This window comes from Oncorhynchus mykiss, chromosome 2 (genome assembly GCF_057628025.1).
Source record: "Oncorhynchus mykiss isolate SJ-2025 chromosome 2, ASM5762802v1, whole genome shotgun sequence".
Classification (NCBI taxonomy): domain Eukaryota; kingdom Metazoa; phylum Chordata; class Actinopteri; order Salmoniformes; family Salmonidae; genus Oncorhynchus; species Oncorhynchus mykiss.
In genome coordinates, this window is record NC_143023.1 from 17,985,961 (window position 1) to 18,006,851 (window position 20,891).

The 20,891-nt window shown below is 46.4% G+C and overlaps 1 protein-coding gene across 4 annotated transcripts; it reads left to right on the forward strand.

Moving 5' to 3' along the window:
- ntd5 (ntl-dependent gene 5) lies at nucleotides 1–20,816 on the forward strand. 4 transcript variants are annotated; one of them, XM_021622724.3, is made up of 9 exons: nucleotides 1–441; nucleotides 4,909–5,935; nucleotides 9,544–9,690; nucleotides 10,062–10,253; nucleotides 18,592–18,703; nucleotides 19,196–19,269; nucleotides 19,675–19,854; nucleotides 19,982–20,179; nucleotides 20,370–20,816. In XM_021622724.3, the coding sequence occupies exons 2-9, from the start codon at nucleotides 5,872–5,874 to the stop codon at nucleotides 20,450–20,452; spliced, it is 1,050 nt and encodes a 349-aa protein (XP_021478399.1). In that variant the 5' UTR covers nucleotides 1–441; nucleotides 4,909–5,871; the 3' UTR covers nucleotides 20,453–20,816. The 4 variants fall into 4 exon arrangements, with proteins under 4 accessions (XP_021478399.1, XP_090047444.1, XP_021478390.1 ...); XM_090191318.1 differs by having other exon boundaries at nucleotides 9,549–9,690; XM_021622715.3 differs by having other exon boundaries at nucleotides 106–441; nucleotides 5,827–5,935.
- The last annotated feature ends 75 nt before the right edge of the window (nucleotides 20,817–20,891 follow it).

The following is a 20,891-nucleotide window of genomic DNA, read 5'->3' on the forward strand; positions in this document are numbered from 1 at the left end:
ATGTGGTGAAACAGCAGTCCCCATGAGACTTCATTTAGTTTCACATAGCTAACTGCGCCGTTCTAACACAGTTTTTGCTCTCTTGCGCCTGACTTCTCTGCCGCCAGTACGCACCCCTTACAGAATTCCGGACCTCACTTATGGAGTCAGCAGGGGCAGGTACCCCGGGTACCAGTATCGCTGCAGTCTGCGCAAGGACGTCCATTGGGAGTTGGCCTGCAGACTACCCGCGGACGTTCAGATCGGGGACTATTGGTTCCACCCCCCGCACCCCCTCTCCGATACCCATGGAGCTGGGAGGGGCGGTGCGCAGGGAGACCGGAGGGAGTTCCAGTTCCAGCTCGTGCACCATCTGTGGGCAGTGGTCACACTGCCAGTCAGTGCCGGGTTGTTTCCTCTGGGGATTGAGGCAGCAGGCAGGAAACTCTGGCATCACCCCAGGTGAGTCGGCACCATTCTCACCCAGAGCCCTCTGTTGCACATATGTTTTTGTATGTCACTTTTCCTGAGTTTTCCCCGCATTCCCAGCACAAGGCGCTCGCCGATTCAGGCGTGGCTGGGAATTTTATAGATAGATCGTTCGCCCATAGTTTAGGGATCCCCATTGTTCCCGTTGCTGTGCCTTTCCCCATTCACGCCTTAGATAATCGACCATTAGGGTCAGGGTTGATTAGGGAGGCCACCGCTCCTCTGAGCATGGTGAGAGAATTAGTCTCTTCCCTATTGACTCTCCTGCGTTTCCCGTGGTGCTGGGCCTACCCTGGTTAGCTTGTCATGACCCCACTGTTTCTTGGCAACAGAGGGCTCTCACGGAGTGGTCGCGAGAGTGCTAGGGGAGGTGTTTAGGGGTTTCCGTAGGTGCTACTACGGTGGAAAGTCCAGATCAGGTCTCTACCGTGTGCATTCCCCCTGAATATGCTGATTTGGCTCTCGCCTTCTCCAAAAAGAAGGCGACTCAATTACCACCCCATCGACAGAGCGATTGTGCGATAGATCTCCTGGTAGACGCTGCACTTCCCAGGAGTCACGTGTATCCCCTCTCACAGGCAGAGACAGTGGCTATGGAAACATACAGTGCCTTGCGAAAGTATTCGGCCCCCTTGAACTTTGCGACCTTTTGCCACATTTCAGGCTTCAAACATAAAGATATAAAACTGTATTTTTTTGGTGAAGAATCAACAACAAGTGGGACACAATCATGAAGTGGAACGACATTTATTGGATATTTCAAACTTTTTTAACAAATCAAAAACTGAAAAATTGGGCGTGCAAAATTATCCAGCCCCCTTAAGTTAATACTTTGTAGCGCCACCTTTTGCTGCGATTACAGCTGTAAGTCGCTTGGGGTATGTCTCTATCAGTTTTGCACATCGAGAGACTGACATTTTTTCCCATTCCTCCTTGCAAAACAGCTCGAGCTCAGTGATGTTGGATGGAGAGCATTTGTGAACAGCAGTTTTCAGTTCTTTCCACAGATTCTCGATTGGATTCAGGTCTGGACTTTGACTTGGCCATTCTAACACCTGGATATGTTTATTTTTGAACCATTCCATTGTAGATTTTGCTTCATGTTTTGGATCATTGTCTTGTTGGAAGACAAATCTCCGTCCCAGTCTCAGGTCTTTTGCAGACTCCATCAGGTTTTCTTCCAGAATGGTCCTGTATTTGGCTCCATCCATCTTCCCATCAATTTTAACCATCTTCCCTGTCCCTGCTGAAGAAAAGCAGGCCCAAACCATGATGCTGCCACCACCATGTTTGACAGTGGGGATGGTGTGTTCAGCTGTGTTGCTTTTACGCCAAACATAACGTTTTGCATTGTTGCCAAAAAGTTCAATTTTGGTTTCATCTGACCAGAGCACCTTCTTCCACATGTTTGGTGTGTCTCCCAGGTGGCTTGTGGCAAACTTTAAACGACACTTTTTATGGATATCTTTAAGAAATGGCTTTCTTCTTGCCACTCTTCCATAAAGGCCAGATTTGTGCAATATACGACTGATTGTTGTCCTATGGACAGAGTCTCCCACCTCAGCTGTAGATCTCTGCAGTTCATCCAGAGTGATCATGGGCCTCTTGGCTGCATCTCTGATCAGTCTTCTCCTTGTATGAGCTGAAAGTTTAGAGGGACGGCCAGGTCTTGGTAGATTTGCAGTGGTCTGATACTCCTTCCATTTCAATATTATCGCTTGCATAGTGCTCCTTGGGATGTTTAAAGCTTGGGAAATCTTTTTGTATCCAAATCCGGCTTTAAACTTCTTCACAACAGTATCTCGGACCTGCATGGTGTGTTCCTTGTTCTTCATGATGCTCTCTGCGCTTTTAACGGACCTCTGAGACTATCACAGTGCAGGTGCATTTATACGGAGACTTGATTACACACAGGTGGATTGTATTTATCATCATTAGTCATTTAGGTCAACATTGGATCATTCAGAGATCCTCACTGAACTTCTGGAGAGAGTTTGCTGCACTGAAAGTAAAGGGGCTGAATAATTTTGCACGCCCAATTTTTCAGTTTTTGGTTTGTTAAAAAAGTTTGAAATATCCAATAAATGTCGTTCCACTTCATGATTGTGTCCCACTTGTTGTTGATTCTTCACAAAAAAATACAGTTTTATATCTTTATGTTTGAAGCCTGGAATGTGGCAAAAGGTTGCAAAGTTCAAGGGGGCCGAATACTTTCGCAAGGCACTGTATGTCTCTGAATCCCTGCATGAGGGGTACATTCGGTCCTCCACTTCACCCGCCTCTTCAAGTTTCTTTTTTGTGAAGAAGAAGGATGGGGGTCTGCGCCAGTGTATTGACTATCGAGGTCTGAACCAGATCCCTGTGAGGTATAGTTACCCGCTACCGCTCATAGCCACAGCGATTGAGTCAATGCACGGGGCGCGCTTCTTCACCAAACTAGATCTTAGGAGCGCTTACAACCTGGTGCGTATCCGGGAGGGAGACGAGTGGAAGACGGCTTTCAGTACCACCTCAGGGCACTATAAGTACCTCGTCATGCTGTACGGGTTGATGAATGCGCCATCAGTCTTCCAAGCCTTTGTAGACGAGATTTTCAGGGACCTGCATGGCAGGGTGTAGTGGTGTATATTGATGACATTCTGATATACTCAGCTGATATACTCGCAGAGCATGTGTCCCTGGTGCGCAGGGTGCTTGGTTGCCTGTTGGAGCATGACCTGTACGTCAAGGCTGAGGAATGCCTGTTCTTCCAGCAGTCCGTCTCCTTCCTAGGGTACCGCATTTCCACCTCAGGGGTGGAGATGGAGAGTGACCGCATTTCAGCCGTGCATAATTGGCCGACTCCCACCACGGTAAAGGAGGTGCAGCGGTTCTTAGGGTTTGCCAATTACTACCGGAGGTTTATCTGGGGTTTGCCAACTACTACGGAGGTTTATCCTGGGTTTTGGTCAGGTAGCGGCTCCCATTACCTCACTGCTGAAGGGGGGCCCGGTACGTTTGCAGTGGTCGGCTGAGGCGGACAGGGCATTTGGTCACCTGAGGGCTCTGTTTACCTCAGCTCCCGTGCTGGCCCATCCGGATCCCTCTTTGGCGTTCATAGTGGAGGTGGATGCATCCGAGGCTGGGATAGGAGCTGTGCTCTCTCAGCGCTCGTGTACGCCACCGAAGCTCCGCCCCTGTGCCTTCTTCTCGAAGAAGCTCAGCCTGGCGAAGCGAAACTATGACGTGGGGGACCGGGAGCTGTTGGCTGTCGTCAAGGCCTTGAAGGCGTGGAGACAATGGCTTGAGGGAGCTAAACATCCTTTTCTCATCTGGACGGACCACCACAATCTGGAGTACATCCGGGCAGCGAGGAGACTGAACCCTCGCCAGGCAAGGTGGGCCATGTTTTTCACACGTTTTGTTTTCACCCTTTCATACAGACCAGGTTCCCTGAACGTGAAGGCAGACACATTGTCCTGGCTGTATGACACAGAGGAGAGGCCCATGGATCCCACCCCCATACTCCCCGACTCCTGCCTGGTGGCGCCGGTAGTGTGGGAGCTGGACGCGGACATTGAGCAGGCGTTGCGTGCAGAGCCCGCTCCCGTCCAGTCTGCTGTGACCGGTTGATCTATTGGGCTCCTTTGGTCATCCTGGGATCGGACGGACAGTGAGCTGTTTGAGCGTGAGGTACTGGTGGCCTACCTTGGCTAAGGACATGAGGGTTATGTTTCCTCCTGCTTGGTGTGCACCCAGTGCAAGGCTCCTAGGCACCTGCCCAGAGGGAAGCTACACCCCTTACCCGTTCCACAACGGCATTGGTCGCACCTGTCGGTGGATTTTCTTACGGATCTCCTCCTCACAGGGTAACACCGCAATCCTGGTTGTTGTGGATCGGTTCTCTAAGTCCTGTCATCTCCTCCCTCTGCCCGTTCTCGCTACGGCCCTACAGACTGCGGAGGCCTTGTTTACACACGTCTTCCGGCACTACGGGGTGCCTGAGGATATAGTGTCTGATTGAGGTCCCCAGTTCACATCTAGAATCTGGAAGGCGTTCATGGAACGTCTGGGGGTCTCGATCAGCCTTACTTCGGGGTTTCACCCGAGAGTAATGGGCAGGTGAAGAGAGTAAACCAGGATGTGGCCAGGTTTCTGCTGTCTTATTGCCGGGACCGGTCAGTGGAGTGGGCGGCGTGCGTGCCCTGGGCCGAGATGGCACAGAACTCGCTTTGCCACTCCTCCACTAACCTCTCTCCCTTCCAGTGCGTACTGGGGTACCCGCCGGGACCGGGACCGGCTCTCGACCCGAAACCTGCCCCTCCGCCTGCCCTGCCGGAAGCTGGGTCCGCAGTGTGTGGGGCCATTTAAAGTCCTGAGGAGAGTGAACAAGGTTTGTTATAGGTTACAGCTTCCTCCCGATTACCGTATTAACCCCTCATTCCATGTGTCTCTCCTCAGGCCGGTGGTGGCTGGCCCGCTACAGGAGTCTGAGGTGCGGGAGGTTCCTCCGCCCCTTTTGGACATTGAGGTGGCCCCAGCGTTCTCTGTTCGTTCCATACTGGATTCGAGGCATCGGGCGAGAGGCCTTCAGTATCTCGTGGAGTGGGAGGGGTACGGTCCGGAGGAAAGGTGCTGGGTTCCGGTCGAGGACGTGTTAGACCCTTCAATGCTTCAGCTGCTGGAGCCGCGCGTCATACTGTCACGACTTCCGCCGAAGTTGGTTCCTCTCCTCGTTTGGGCGGCGTTCGGCGGTCGGCGTCGCCGGTCTTTTAGCCATCCTTGATCCATTTTTCATTTTGTCTTGTCTTCCCACACACCTGGTTTCAATACCATCATTACATGTTGTGTATTTAACCCTCTGTTCCCCCCATGTCCTTGTCCAGAATTGTTTATTGTAAGTGCTTGTGCACGGTATTCTGGTGTGTGACTGGTTTTGTACCCATTGTATTGATTGTTCTGTTTATAGTGATTTTTATTATTAAACTGCGCCGTTCTAACACAGTTTCTGCTCTCCTGCGCCTGACTTCTCTGCCGCCAGTACGCACCCCTTACGTTATCATTGTGTGTGTGTGTTTGAGATCTGGCTCAGGTAGTAATAATAGAACCTGTAACTGTTTGATCAGTAGACCCTATTGATTACAGGTATGTGTGTGAGTGGGAGACTGTAATGTCAGCTGCTCTGTTTGACCTCTTGACCCCCTTCTCTCAGCTCTATCAACATAAATGGGTGAAAGGTCTCTTCCAATGGAATTTTACCCAGTGTTCTAAACACTCAACACAAACCAGATGTGTGTTCCCGGGCTGTACCTTATCCCTCCCTCTCTCTCCCCCCTTTTCCCTTTTGTTCCCCTCTCCCCAAAATGTTCTGTTTCCCAGTGTGCCTCCCTCATAACGGCTGAGACCAGGGTCTAGGCTGGAAGGATGGACTCTGTGCTGCTGCTGTCTCTGTGGGCTCTGGCTGGCTCTGTCTCTCTGCAGACTGCAGGTAAGCTCAGCTCAGACCTCCTCTATCTCTCTCTCACACACATTGTCTATGACACTATGGAACTGTATGTGATTCCTAGACAGAGCTTGTCCCACCTAGGCTGAGCTGGGCTTTGGTTTGGCCCTTGGATAGATGAGTAAATCAGTTGATTATTTCAGATCATTTAAAAATCTAGAGCTTGCATTTGTTTTTCAATGAGTGTACTGCATATTGAATATTTGTTCCTGTCTTTGTTGTATTGACATAGGCTGTGGTTTTGGTTGTGTGTTATGGTTGGGGCATGCTGATACACTCCCGGCTACAAAGTTATTGAATGCATTTGCAGGTTTTTTTGGTTGTGTTTTGTACAAAGCATGCAAAACATACTAATCTCTCAGAGGTTAGCAGTCGTTGGGTGGTATGATATTTACTGTATGCCTCTGTAACCTTCTCACTCATCCTTATTCACAAATAACTCACGATTTTTAGCAATCATGGTCGCATCCACATTAATGTAATAGTGTTCAGAAACCTATTCTATTCTTATTAACAGTAAAAGTGACTCCAAAATGACACAATACATTATTTGGCATTCATTTCTATTATGCTCAACATAATCCAAAACACAACCAAAACACATGCATCCAACAGGTTTGTAGAGTCATAAGCTTGAAGTAGTCATTGCGTGCTAGGAATATGAGACACAATACTAAACTAAATGGCTCATGAGAGCCAGTTTCATCTTAGCGCTTGATGGTTTTTGGGACCGCACTGGAAGAAACGTTCAAAGTTCTTGACATTTTTCGTATTGACTGACCTTCATGTCTCAAAGTAATGATGGACTGTCATTTTTCTTTGCTTATTTGAGCTGTTCTAATAAGGTATTGGTCTTTTACCAAATTGAGCCATCTTCTGTTTACCCCCTGTCATGACGTTGGCCTCTTTGGGTATAGCAAGCCCCATCCCCTCTCCCTGCCTCCCCCTTGCCTCCTTCAAGTAGGTCGCTGTGGTCAGAGAGACGTCGTAAATTCCTGAGGATCTCCTCATGGACACACAGTATAAGAGGCAGAGTACATTTTCATAGAAGACAAAGGAATTCCTTCCATCTCACAGAACTTGAGGTACGAACAAATTTCATGTTCCGGAGAAAGTATAAAAGATCGGTGAAGAATCCAGCCACAAACTAGTCTGTTTGTCACAACTTGGGGTAGTTCATGGGAGACGGTGTGGCCACATTACCATAACGCTGTTTATATAATAGCCTCAGATATGAGGTTTACATCTAATTGTTGTATAAGATGAATGAGGGAATATGATACCGTTTGTATAATTGTGTAATATGATTTTGGACTGTTTAATGAAGAAAAATACTGAGCCCAGTTAGGGTCAGGCCTCCTGGGACAGCCCTTTTTTGGCCCTTCCGAATAAAACCCCCACTCGGGTTTTCGATCAGCAGACGGAGCTTACCTCAATTACGAGATGGCTAAAGGTTGCAGACCATGTTTTTCTCCATTAGGGGAGACAAAGGTTGTAGACCATTGCTGAATCTTTTAACCATACCACGTGGTTAAACTCTTAGACTATCGATACCGACAGAATAAGAACAAGTCTTTGATATTAATTACTAGTCTGCAGCTAGGAATTCGGTATCATTGAATGCGAAAAACGACAACCGCCGAAACATCCATTCTATAACGAAACGAATGAAGGTCACTTTGAACTATTCACTATAACCACAGAGAGAGAGAGGGAGAGAGACGGACAATTCTACAAAATGAACAAACTTTTCACCAGCGATCAAAACGACACACTGAGCGTAAATATATATATTGATTGCAATTGTTCCCGAATGAGTGAGCGTTCATGTGCAAAGGATTAGCATTTCAATTGTTATAATTATCACTCTGTAGTGACTTCTTAGTCGACCCCACTTCCCCTTTTGTCTAACAAGCCGCCAGGCTGGTTTAGCCCACTAGGGCACATTCTCCTATCATTTCATGTAACCACATTTATCTTGTTGTTTGTTTGTTTATGCATTTCTGTGATATACTTAGTTAGTAATAAATAAATAATTTAAGACAATTGATGTATGGATGACTCATAGTGAAGACTGGGTTCGTGCAGATAACCAACAATATACGACGTTTGGAATGAAACTACCGTGAGGTAAAGTAAATAATTCATTAATTCAAAGACTAATTGATCAGATAAAATATCTGAAAAGTTATTTTAGGAAATTATAACTTTGTAATCTGAATATTTTTCCTTGGTGCCCCGACTTCCTAGTAATTACGGTTACATGATGAATCAGTCTAATCGCGTAATACTAATTACAGAGAATCTTTGATAAAAAACTATCAGTCTTCAGTTAATGATAGTAAAGACACGACACCCCACTAACTTGTCACAACACAACTGATTGGCTCAAACGCATTAAGAAGGAAATAAATTCCCCAAATTAAGAAAGCCAAGAGTGTGTAAAGCTGTCATAAAGGGAAAGGGTGGCTACTTTGAAGAATATATATTTTGATTTGTTAAAAAATACAATTACTATATGATTCCATATGTGTTATTTCATAGTTTTGATGTCTTCACTATTATTCTACAATGTAGAAAATAGTAAAAATAAAGTAAAACCCTGGAATGAGTAGGTGTCCATACGTTTGACTGGTACTGTATATATGGTCTCTCAGTGTTTTTATGAATATTGCTAGCAACAACAGAATAAAGGAATTTTGAATTACATATCAACAGTAGAAAATAGGAGAATATCTTCTATCTAATGATGCCAACTTTATTTCTCAACTCCTAATATAAAGACAATTACACTTTTTGGAGCCAATTAAGAAAGTAAGCTTTCTTGACTTGTCTTGGACATACATTTTTCCCAACACTGGGTGGCCGGTTTACCTGGGAGGGGGTCCCTGGGTGGCCGGTTTACCTGGGAGTGGGTCCCTGGGTGGCCGGTTTACCTGGGAGGGGGTCCCTGAGTGGCAGGTTTACCTGGGAGTGGGTCCCTGGGTGGACGGTTTACCTGGGAGGGGGTCCCTGGGTGGCCGGTTTACCTGGGAGTGGGTCCCTGGGTGTACGGTTTACCTGGGAGGGGGTCCCTGAGTGGCCGGTTACCTGGGAGTGGGTCCCTGGGTGTCCGGTTTACCTGGGAGGGGGTTCCTGGGTGGCCGGTTTACCTGGGAGGGGGTCCCTGAGTGGCCGGTTTACCTGGGAGTGGGTCCCTGGGTGTCCGGTTTACCTGGGAGGGGGTCCCTGAGTGGCCGGTTTACCTGGGTGTGGGTCCCTGGGTGGACGGTTTACCTGGGAGGGGGTCCCTGGGTGTACGGTTTACCTGGGAGGGGGTCCCTGGGTGGACGGTTTACCTGGGAGGGGGTCCCTGGGGAGCCGGTTTACCTGGGAGAGGGTCCCTGGGCAAGAAAAGGTTGAAGACCTCTGACCTAATATAGTAATATATGCCATTTAGTAGACACTTCTATCCAAAGTGACTTGCAGACATAAAAAACATTTTCTCATTTGGGTGGTCCCGGATATCAAACCCACCATGCTTACGTTGCATTCACCATGCTCTACCAACTGAGCTAGAGGGCCACATCTCTCCACCTCTGTCTCTCTCCTAGTCCAGGCATCTGATGCGTGTCCAGAGAGGCTGCTGGGTAACGAACGGAGAAGGACGTGTCCAAAACCCTGTACACAGGACAAGGACTGTGGCAACAAGCGCCAGTGTCTGTGTGATGGCCAGTGTGGCCTCAGCTGTGTGGCTCCAGGTACGTGTGTGTGTTCTGGTTTGTCAGTGTGTGCTCAGCTGTGTGGCTCCAGGTACATGTGTGTGTTCTTTGTTTGTCAGTTGGACCTCAGCTGTGTGGCTCCAGGTACGTGTTTGTGTTCTGGTTTGTCAGTTGGGCCTTAGCTGCGGGGGTTAATTTAAATCATTGCACATGTTCATGTGTGTTCCAAATGAGGAAATGAGGGCACTCAACATGGCTTTACATCATCACCAGTGATGCCCCATCTGGAAGTGCCTTTTCAGTTCATCTGCCCAGAAACACACTAAGCCCATTCTAAACTGTTCTTGATGATCTGATCTTTCCTCGTTAACCTCTCCACTCCTCCATCTCTTCCTCTCTTTCTTCCCCAGGTCGTACTTGTCCCTGGCCCCTGCCCTCAGGGAACAGCTTTGTTGCTTCCCTCCTCTCTCCCACTCCCTCTTTCTCTGCCCTCCTCGAGGTGCGTTGTGACACAGGCTACATGTTGCCCAATGGCTTGGATGCAGCCATCCGTCGTTGCCAAGGCGACCGACAATGGAGCGGTGATGATCCCAACTGCACAGGTGGGTACAAGAACAGAGAAGAGAGGCAGAATGTTCTGGATGCAATTTAGATAACATTATCTCTGCTCATTAGAAGGACCCTGGAAATAGGGAAGGGGAAGGGAAGGGGGTACCTAGTTAGTTACATAACTGAATGAATTCAACTGAAATGTGTCTTCCGCATTTAACCCAACCCCTCTGAATCAGAGAGGTGCGGGGGACTCCCTTACTTGATGTCCATGTTGTTGGGGGATTATCTGCCTTGCTCAAGGGAGTTACTGGCTCAACGCTCTTAACCGCTAGGCTACCTGCCGCCCCCAAAGAATGGAATGGAATGCACATACTGTAGATTGCACAGTAAATGGAACAGAACATATTTCACTCCCTCTGTTCTATTCAGTCCATTTCTATGTGTTACATCATATTCTATTCTATTAATATTTTATCCCAGAAGCAGTTTTTCACTCTTACAAAAAAGGGTTCAAAAAGGGTTCTTCAGCTGCTCCCATAGGAGAACCCGTTGAGGTTCTAGGCGTCTGTGTGTGTGTCAAATCAAATCAAATCAAAGTTTATTTGTCACGTATACAACAGGTGTAGACCTTACAGTGAAATGCTTACTTACAGAATCTATCCAATAGTGCTGGAAAAAAAAAGTGTGTGTGTGTGTGTGTACCTCAGGAATGAGGCCCTCTGTGATGGTGTTATTTTGTTGGCAGTTTGTCTGTTTGCATAGACTGGGACGTTGTGTAACCAGGGCCCGTTCTCTAAATTGCCTTAGCAACGGGACTATCAGCTGTTGATACTAGGACTGCAGTCCAGAGAGAGGCAGGACTTGATTAGTTCACAGTGTCTGTGCCAGATAGGGTGAAAGAGCATGTTCTAGTCTTCATCTCCTCCTGGCTGGGTTCTTTTAACCTTTATTTAACTGTTGTGTGTTTCAGTGTGTGAGTCAAGTGTGTATTTTAAGAGTGTGAAGGTCTGCATGCATTCGTGTCCTCTGTGCACTATTGTGTGTGTGTGTGTGTGTGTACTTATAGTGTGATATGTTCGTGTTTGTGTGTGTGTGTGTGTGTGTGTGTGTGTGTAATTATAGTGTGATATGTTTATGTTTGTGTGTGTGTGTGTGTGTGTACTTATAGTGTTATATGTTTGTGTTTGTGTGTGTGTGTGTGTGTACTTATAGTGTTATATGTTTGTGTTTGTGTGTGTGTGTGTGTGTAATTATAGTGTGATATGTTTATGTTTGTGTGTGTGTGTGTGTACTTATAGTGTTATATGTTCGTGTTTGTTTGTGTGTGTGTGTGTGTGTGTGTGTGTGTAATTATAGTGTGATATGTTTATGTTTGTGTGTGTGTGTGTGTACTTATAGTGTTATATGTTTGTGTTTGTGTGTGTGTGTGTGTGTGTGTGTAATTATAGTGTGATATGTTTGTGTGTGTGTGTACTTACAGTGTTATATGTTTGTGTTTGTGTATGTGTGTGTGTGTGTGTGTCCATGTCCCAATCTCACAGAGCTCCTTCTCAGAGACAGGCAGTAGGTTGGCTGGGTGTCTTCCTGTGTGTATTCTGTACATTTGTGTATTCGAGCTGTGCTCCATCGTGCTTATTGAGAGGCAGTGGGCGGTAGATCACTGTCAGAGTGTCAAATAGCTGTGTGTATGTGTGTGAGTTTAAGAGAGAGAGAGAGACAGAGAGTGGGGGGGAGAGAGGGGAGAGAGAGAGAGAGAGAGAGAAAGAGAGAGAGAGAAGGGAGAGGGAGAGGGAGAGAGACAGAGAGAGAGAGGGGAGAGAGAGGGGGGGGGGGAGAGGGAGGGGGGCGAGAGAAAGGAAGACATTTTGTGTATACATTGAATGTGTGTGGGATGTGGATCACAGATAGTGTCAAAGAGCTGTGTGTGTGTGTGTGTGTGTGTGTGTGTGTGTGTGTGTGTGTGTGTGTGTGTGTGTGTGTGTGTGTGTGTGTGATGTGTGTGGGCGACGGATCACAGTCAGAGAGCTCTCTTGCTCATGCAGCTCTGGGCCATGCTGTTCCCTCTTCTCCTCTCCTCTCTCCTCTCTCATCCTTTCTTCCTCTCATCCTCTTCTCCTCTCATCCTTTTCAATCTGAGAGGCCCCTGATAAGGTCTCTCCCCTCAGAGAGAGCCAAGGACAAGTAAGCAGCTCTGGGCTATTTAGTGTGTTTGTTTGGTGAAGCAGAACTGGGCTGTAGAGAGAGGTGTGCAATGTGTGTGTGTGTGTGTGTGTGTGTGTGTGTGTGTGTGTGTGTGTGCGCGCATGGGGTGGACTTGACCGGGAAAGAGGTGCACAGCTTTGACCACCTGGTCATCTATGGACATCTCTCTGCTTTCACTATCACTCCTTTAAGACAGAGCTACCTGTCAGCCAACAGTAGTTTCACACTGGGCCCTGGCTGTGTGGGAGGCAGGCAGGGAGGGAGGGAGGCTGGAGAGCACACAGAGAGAGGAGGGCCGCAGTTAGAACACTGAACCAACCCAGCTCCAGGCACTCACACTCACTCCCCATACAGCCACACACTCAACTCACTCACCCTGCCCATTCTGAATTTATATAGCTACGTATAGGATTAGATATATTTCAAAGACACTCAGTGAACTGACCCCTTTTGATGTTGCTCATGTGTGTCTATGGGAGAGTTTTACACAGAAGAGAGCCTCTCTCTACCTGCTGTCGTTACTCTGCATATCACAATACCCATCGAACATCCCTCCCTATAAATCTGAGGTCACTTCAACACCCCTACAAAGAGCCTCTCTTGATATTTATATTTCCACGAACGAGAGGCTCTCATACTTCCAGGAATGAGCCATCCATGTGGTTACACAACTAATGCAGCATCTCTCTCTTTCTATATTTCTCTTTCTCAGTCAATCTCTCTCTCTCTGCCACTCTCCCTCTCTCTGTCAATCTCTCTCTCTCTGCCACTCTCTGTCTCTCTCTCTATCTCTCTGCCACTCTCCCTCTCTCTGTCAATCTCTCTCCCTCTCTCTCTCTCTCTCTCTCTCTATCTCTCTCTGTCAATCTCTCTCTCTCTCTGCCACTCTCCCTCTCTCTCTCTCTCTCTGCCACTCTCCCTCTCTCTGTCAATCTCTCTCTCTCTGCCACTCTCCCTCTCTCTCTCTCTCTCTCTCTCTCTCTCTCTCTCTCTCTCTCTCTCTCTCTCTATCTCTCTCTGTCAATCTCTCTCTCTCTGCCACTCTCCCTCTCTCTCTCTCTCGCTCTATCTCTCTCTGTCAATCTCTCTCTCTCTGCCACTCTCCCTCTCTCTCTCTCTCTCTCTCTCGCTCTCTCTCTCTCTCTCTCTCTCTCTCTCTGTCAATCTCTCTCTCTCTCTCTCTCTCTCTCTCTCCCTCTCTCTCTCTGCCACTCTCTCTCTCTCTCTCTCTCTCTCTCTGCCACTGTCTCTCTCTCTCTGTCAATCTCTCTCTCTCTCTCTCTCTCTCTCGCTCTCTCTCTCTCTCTCTGCCACTGTCTCTCTCTCTCTGTCAATCTCTCTATCTCTGCCACTGTCTCTCTCTCTCTCTCTGTCAATCTCTCTCTCTCTGCCACTCTCTCTCTCGCTATCTCTCTCTATCTCTCTCTCTCTCTCTCTCTCTCTGCCACTGTCTCTCTCTCTCTGTCAATCTCTCTATCTCTGCCACTGTATCTCTCTCTCACTCTGTCACACTCTCACTCTCTGTCACTCTCTCTGTCACTCTGTCATTCTCTCTCTCTGCAGCAGTATGCATGCTTATCAGCTAGGTATCATAATCTATTTTCAGATTCCTGTTTTCACAAAGGATATTCAATTTCCTGACTCATAGCTACGACAACCTGCAACACCTATAACCTACAAACATTAAAGGGACATGTGAGGTGTTGACCGCTATGTATGCTGAAGAGGAGTCCCCCTCATTCCACTTCTCCCTGTCTGCTGTGTCATCTCGCACCTATAGTGCATTCAGAAAGTATTCAGACTCCTTGACTTTTTACACATTTTGTTAGGTTACAGCCTAATTCTAAAATGGATTAAATCGTTTTTATTTTCTTCATTGGTCTAAACACAATACCCCATAATGACAAAGCAAAAACTGTTTTTTAGACGTTTAGGCAAATTTATAAAATAAAAAAAATGAAACAGGACATTTACGTAAGTATTCAGACACTTTACTCAGTACTTTGTTGAAGCATGATTACAGCCTCAAGTCTTCATGGGTACGACGCAACAAGCTGGGACACCTGTATTTGGGGAGTTTCTCCCATTCTTCTCTGCATATCCTCTCAAGCTCTGTCAGGTTGGATGGGGAGTGTTGCTGCACAGCTATTTCCAGGTCTCTCCAGAGATGTTCGATTGGGTTAAATTCCGGGCCCCGGCCCGGGCCACTCAAGGTCATTCCGTCACTTGTCCCGAAGCCACTCCTGCGTTGTCTTGGCTGTGTGCTGAGGGTTGTTGTCCTGTTAGAAGGTGAACCTTCGCCCCAGTCTGAGGTCCTGAGAGCTCCAGAGCAAGTTTTCATCAAGGATCTCGCTGTACTTTGCTCTGTTCATCTTTGCCTCGATCCTGACTAGTCTCTCAGTCCCTGCCGCTGAAACACATCCCCATAGCATGATGCTGCCACCATCATGCTTCACCGTAGGGTAGGTGCCAGGTTTCCTCCAGATGTGAAGCTTGGCATTCAGGCCAAAGAGTTCAATCTTGGTTTCATCAGACCAGAAAATCTTGTTTCTCATGGCCGTAGAGTATTTAGGTGCCTTTTGGCAAACACCAAGCGGGCTGTCATGTGCATTTTACTGAGGAGTGGCTCCTGTCTGGCCACTCTATCATAAATGCCTGATTGGTGGAATGCTGCAGAGATGGTTGTCCTTCTGGAAGGTCCTCCCATCTCCACAGGGATGGGAGGGTTCTTGGTCACCTCCCTGACCATGGCCCTTCTCCCCCCCATTGTTCAGTTTGGCTAGGCGGCCAGCTCTAGGAAGAGTTTTGGTGGTTCCAAACTTCTTCCACCACTGGGTTCTTGAGGACCTTCAATGCTAAATAAATGTTTTGGTACCCTTCCCTAGATCTGGACAATTCCTTTGACCTCATGGCTTGGTTTTTGCTCTGACATGCACTGTCAACTGTGGGACCTTATATAGACAATTGTGTGCCTTTCCAAATCATGTCTAATCAATTCAATTTACCACAGGTGGCCTCCAATCAAGTTGTAGAAACATCTCAAGGATGATCAATGGAAACAGGATGCACCTGAGCTAAATTTCGAGTCTCATAGCAAATGATTTGAATACTTATGTAAATAAGCTATTTCTGTTTTTTATTTGTAATAAAATAGCTAAAATGTGTGTAGATTGATGTGGATTTAAATTATTATTTTTTTTTAAATAAAACTAACGTAACAAAATGTAGAGAAAGTCAAGGCATCTGAGTACTTTCCGAATGCACTCCAGCTGTTAACTTTCTCTCAATCCCGTTATTCACATTAGCTAAACACTGCTCTGTGTGTGTGTCTGTCTGTGTGTGTTTGCGTGTTGTGTTCCTGTATTTTCTATGAACCCTATTATGCACATTAGTTACATGTTACAAGTTTTTACACCCCTTGACTTTTTCCACATTTTGTTGTGTTACAAAGCGCGATTAAAATAGATTTAATAGATTTTTTTTTGTCAACAATCTACACAAAATATTCTGTAACGTCTCAGTGGAAGAAACATGTTTTTTTTATTCATGAAAAATATTATATTTTGAATAGAGAAGCATATTCAACCCACATGTTAGATCACCTTTGGCAGCGATTACAGCTGTGAGCCTCTCTGGACGAGTCTAAGAGCTTAGCAAACCTTGATTGTACAATATTTGCCCATTATTCTTTTTTAAATTCTTCAAGCATTGTCAAGTTCATTGTTGATCATTGCTAGACATTTTCAAGACGATTTAAGTCAAAACTGTAACTAGGCCACTGTAACATTCAATGTCGTCTTGCATTTTAGTTTATTGTCCTGCTGAAAGGGGATTTGTCTCCCAGTATCTGTTGGAAAGCAGACTGAAACAGGTTCTCTTTTTACGTTGCCTCTGTAACGGCTGTTGGAAGGAGAGGACCAAGGTGCAGCGTTGTTCGTGTTCATACTTTTATTAGAACTGAACACTGAAATAACAAAAATAACAAAGAGAACGAACAAAACCGACACAGTTCTGCCTGGTGCAGACACAAAAACAGAAAACAACTACCTTACAAAACACAGGTGGGAAAAGGCTACCTAAGCATGGTTCTCAATCAGAGACAACGATAGACAGCTGCCTCTGATTGAGAACCACACCCGGCAAAACACACAGAAATAGAAAACATAGAGCACAAAACATAGAATGCCCACCCCAACTCACGCCCTGAAACCAAAATAGAGATAAAAAATGGATCTCTAAGGTCAGGGCGTGACAGCCTGTGCTTAGCTCTATTAATTTTCTTTATATTCAAAAAGACCTCCCTAGTCTTTGCCGATGACAAGTATACCCACAACATGATGCAGCCACCACTATGCTTGAAAACAGGAAGACTGTTGCTCAGTGATGTGCTGTGTTGGATTTTCCTCAAACATATAATACAGCATTAATTCAGTGCCTTATTGCAAACAGGGTGCATGTTTGGAATATTTTAATTCTGTACAGACTTCCTTTGTTTCATTCCGTCATTTAGATTAGTATTGTAGAGTAACTGCAATGTTGTTGATCCATCCTCAGTTTTCTCCTATCACAGCCATTAAACTATAACAGTATCATGACACAAGGCGAGACCCAGATGCAGACAGAGGAGGCAGATGGTTGTAGTCTTACAATGTTTAATAATACAAAAGGGGTAGGCAAGAGAATGGTCGTGGACAGGCAAAAGGTCAAAACCAGATCAGAGTCCAGGAGGTACACAGTGGCAGACAGGTTCGTGGTCAAGGCAGGCAGAATGGTCAGGCAGGCGGGTACAGAGTACAGAACAGGCAAGGGTCAAAACCGGGAGGACTAGAAAAAAGAGAATAGTAAAGGCAGGAGTACGGGAAAACTGCTGGTTGACTTGGAAACATACAAGACGAACTGGCACAGAGACACAGGGATAAATACACTGGTACAGAGAGACAGGAAACACAGGGATAAATACACTGGGGAAAACAAGCAGCACCTGGAGGGGGTGGAGACAAGAATGAGGACAGGTGAAGCTGATCAGGGTGTGACAAACTGTTTTAAAGTCACCATTGGCCTCATGTTGACATCCCTGATCGGTTTCCTTCCTCTCTGGCAACTGAGGAAGGACGCCTGTATCTTTGTAGTGACTGATTGTATTTATACACCATCCGAAGTGTAATTAATAACTTCACCATGCTCAAAGGGATATTCAATATCTGCTTTTTTTTTACCCAGCCCCTTGCAAGGCATTGGAAAACCTCCATGGTTTTTGTGGTTGAATCTGTGTTTGAAATTCACTGCTCGACTGAGGGACCTTACAGATAATTGTATGTGTGGGGTACAGAGATGAGGTAGTCATTCAAAAATCATGTTAATAAACACCATTATTCCACACAGAGTTATTCCATGCAATTTATTATGTGACTTGTTAAGCAAATGTTTACTCCTGAACTTATTTAGGCTTGCTATAACAAGGGGGTAGAATTTTCACACCCTGACCTTAGAGACCCTTTTTTCTCTATGTTTGTTAGGTCAGGGTGTGACTTGGGTGGGAAGTCTATGCTTTCTATTTCTTTGTTTTGGCCGGGTATGATTCTCAATCAGGGACAGCTGTCTATCGTTGTCTCTGATTGGGAATCATACTTAGGCAGTCCTTTTTCTCTCTTTCATTTGTGGGACCTTGTTTTTGCATAGTTGGTGTGGAGCCTGCAGAACTTTACGGCCGTTTGTCTTTTGTTGTTTTTTGGTGTCATTTGACAATAAAGTAAAATGTACGCCTACCACGCTGCACCTTGGTCTCCTTCTAACGACGGCCGTAACATGAATACTCATTGACTTAAGACCTTTCAGCTTTGAATTTTTCATTCATTAGCAAAAATGTATAAAAACATAATTCCACATTATGGGAAATTGTGTGGAGATCAATGACACAAAATCTAAATGTAATCCAATTTTAAATTCAAGCTTTAACACAACAAAATGTGGAAAAAGTCAAGGGGTGTGAATACTTTCTGAAGGCACTGCAAAATATAATCAGCACCCTGTGTGTGTGTGTGAACCAGAACAGAATGTACAAATGTGTTTTGTTACAGATGTGCTTCTCACTCTCCCTTTCCCTCCCCCCTCTCTCCTCCCTCTCTCTTCCACCCTTCTCTTGCCTCCTCCCTCCCTCATGTGCGTCTACGTCTGCCCCCTCTGTAGCCCCCACCTCCCCCCAGGTCTCATGTCCTTTACCTGAGGAGTTGACCAACACCTTCAGCATCGATGGATCCGCAGTCGCTGGAACAACCATCCGCTACACCTGTCTGTCTGGGTGAGAGAGGGAGGGAGGGAGAGAGATAGAGAGAGAGAGGATGCAAGCTAGAGAGGTTGGAAGAGGCAGGGTGGGTGAGCGAGAGGCAGGATGAGAGGTTTGAGACAGAGAGAGAGAGAGAGCGATGAAAGACAGATGGCAGACAAAGGAGAGAGAGAGAGATGGGTGGTAAGGGGTGGAAGTGGAGTAACTTCATTATGTAGAGACTGGGCTGTCTGCATTACTGTTGTTAACTAGGCCATTAATATGCTTTTTACTGACTCACATCTAATAATGTATCACATCCCAATGCATATGTCAGTTGGAATCATGTATTGTATGCAAAATACACACTTTCTGAAACAGAGCCAATGGAGAGGTGAACATTTAACCCCTGCTACACCGCTTAGTGTATTACCGGTCAATTAGTCATATAACCACCCCCCCTCTCTCTGTCTCTCCCTATCTCTCTCTCCCCCTCTCTCTCATTCTCTCCCCCCATTCTCTCTCCAGGGAGCTGGTGGGAAACAGTGAGAATCTCTGTAATATTGATCAGACCTGGCAGTACCCTCACCCCATCTGTCAAAGTACGTGTGTGTGTTTTATAATATATAGTGTTTGATAGAGAGAGAGCAAGCAGAGGGAGAGCATCAGAGCCATGGAATTTGATGGTTGGCGTGTGGGTGGATGGGGCCTTTTGAGTGTGGTTGTGTGTTTGTATTTTGCGGAGGAGGTTATTGTACTCTGCACATGAAATCGTTCTACTTTGTGTGTGTGTGTCTTTTTATGTGTGTGAGAGAGACTGAAATGTCGGTTGTTATGTTTCATAGTGCTTTACTGCCACCTTTTGGCCTAAACAGAGAATAACATCTCTTGCCAATTCATTCAGCAATGTTCTTGTATCCTGGTCTGATCCTAGGGACTCACAGGGTGTGCAGGCTTGAAGAACAAGTAAATGTGTATATACAGTGACCCTCTCTCTCCTGATCCAGGGGTGTGGTGCCCGCCCCCCCAGGAGGTGAACCAGGGGTACCTGGTGGCGGTACAGAGGACTGAGTACGATGTGGGCGATGCCATCTATTACCTCTGCAAGAAGAACCACCTGCTGGATGGACCCAACCGGGTCACATGCCAGCCCAACGGCACCTGGAGCACAGTGCCCTACTGCAGAGGTGAGTCCTAACTGATACACCCAGGGCCCACTGTGTGTGTGTGTGTGAGTGAGAGACAGAGAGAGTGTAGGTAGAATATTGACCTTTCTTCTTTATTTGTTCTTCATCCTGTACTTCCTGCTCTTAGCGCGCTGTCCAATCATAGCGGAGCGGAGCCGTGTTCTGATTGGTGGGCTGAAGCGTTGGCCCTATGACGTGACAGACTCGGTGGTTCCTCACGGGGAGAGCGTGACGTTCTACTGTAAACACTCCAGGAAGCAGTGCAGCTTCCCCTACACACAGACCTGTTTCGACGGCAGGCTCAACCCCCCCTTCTGCTACCTGGGTGAGTTGGGAACCCAGAACTGGTGCCCTGTCTAACAGGATCTATGGAAAACCCCTTGGTGCCTTACTAGTCTTTCTATGTGACTGTTCAGTGGTCAGGAGACCTCAGGGTTCAGTCAGAGACAGTATGTGCTTATATTGTCTTCATTTGATGTAACATGTCTTATCACCTCCCTCCTTCTGTGTCCCAGAACCCACCTGGCTGCAGTACAAACTGTTCCCTCATCGGCTGGTGTCGGAGATCGAGGCCTGCTCTCTTGTAGACCTGGACTAATACCCCAACACTCCCATCTCTATCTCTTGTCCCCCTCTCTCTCAGCCTGTACCAATGATAGGCTCTACATGTCTTAATAACAGCTGTGTTAATGATAATACATGCATTAATACAGAAGTAAAACGTAGTCATGACTCATATAGTTAAAATGTTCACTTCATGTGTTGTTATCGTGTGACTCTGACTCCTCCCACTGCGGGATCTGACTGACCTTACTTGTTGTTTTGTTTTAACATAGTGTGTTCCTGCCCCAAGCTGGCCCTCAGGATACTCCTCCTCCTTCTGTTGTTGACAAACCAAGCCCTGAGGCTTGGAAGTTCTATTGATGTGACGGTTTTGAAATAAAAACAACGTTTTGCTGTAATGTGATGAATGTGATTTTTCATGTAATTGAAATGAAATAGAGATGAACACTTGATTTTCACAACAATTAGGACAC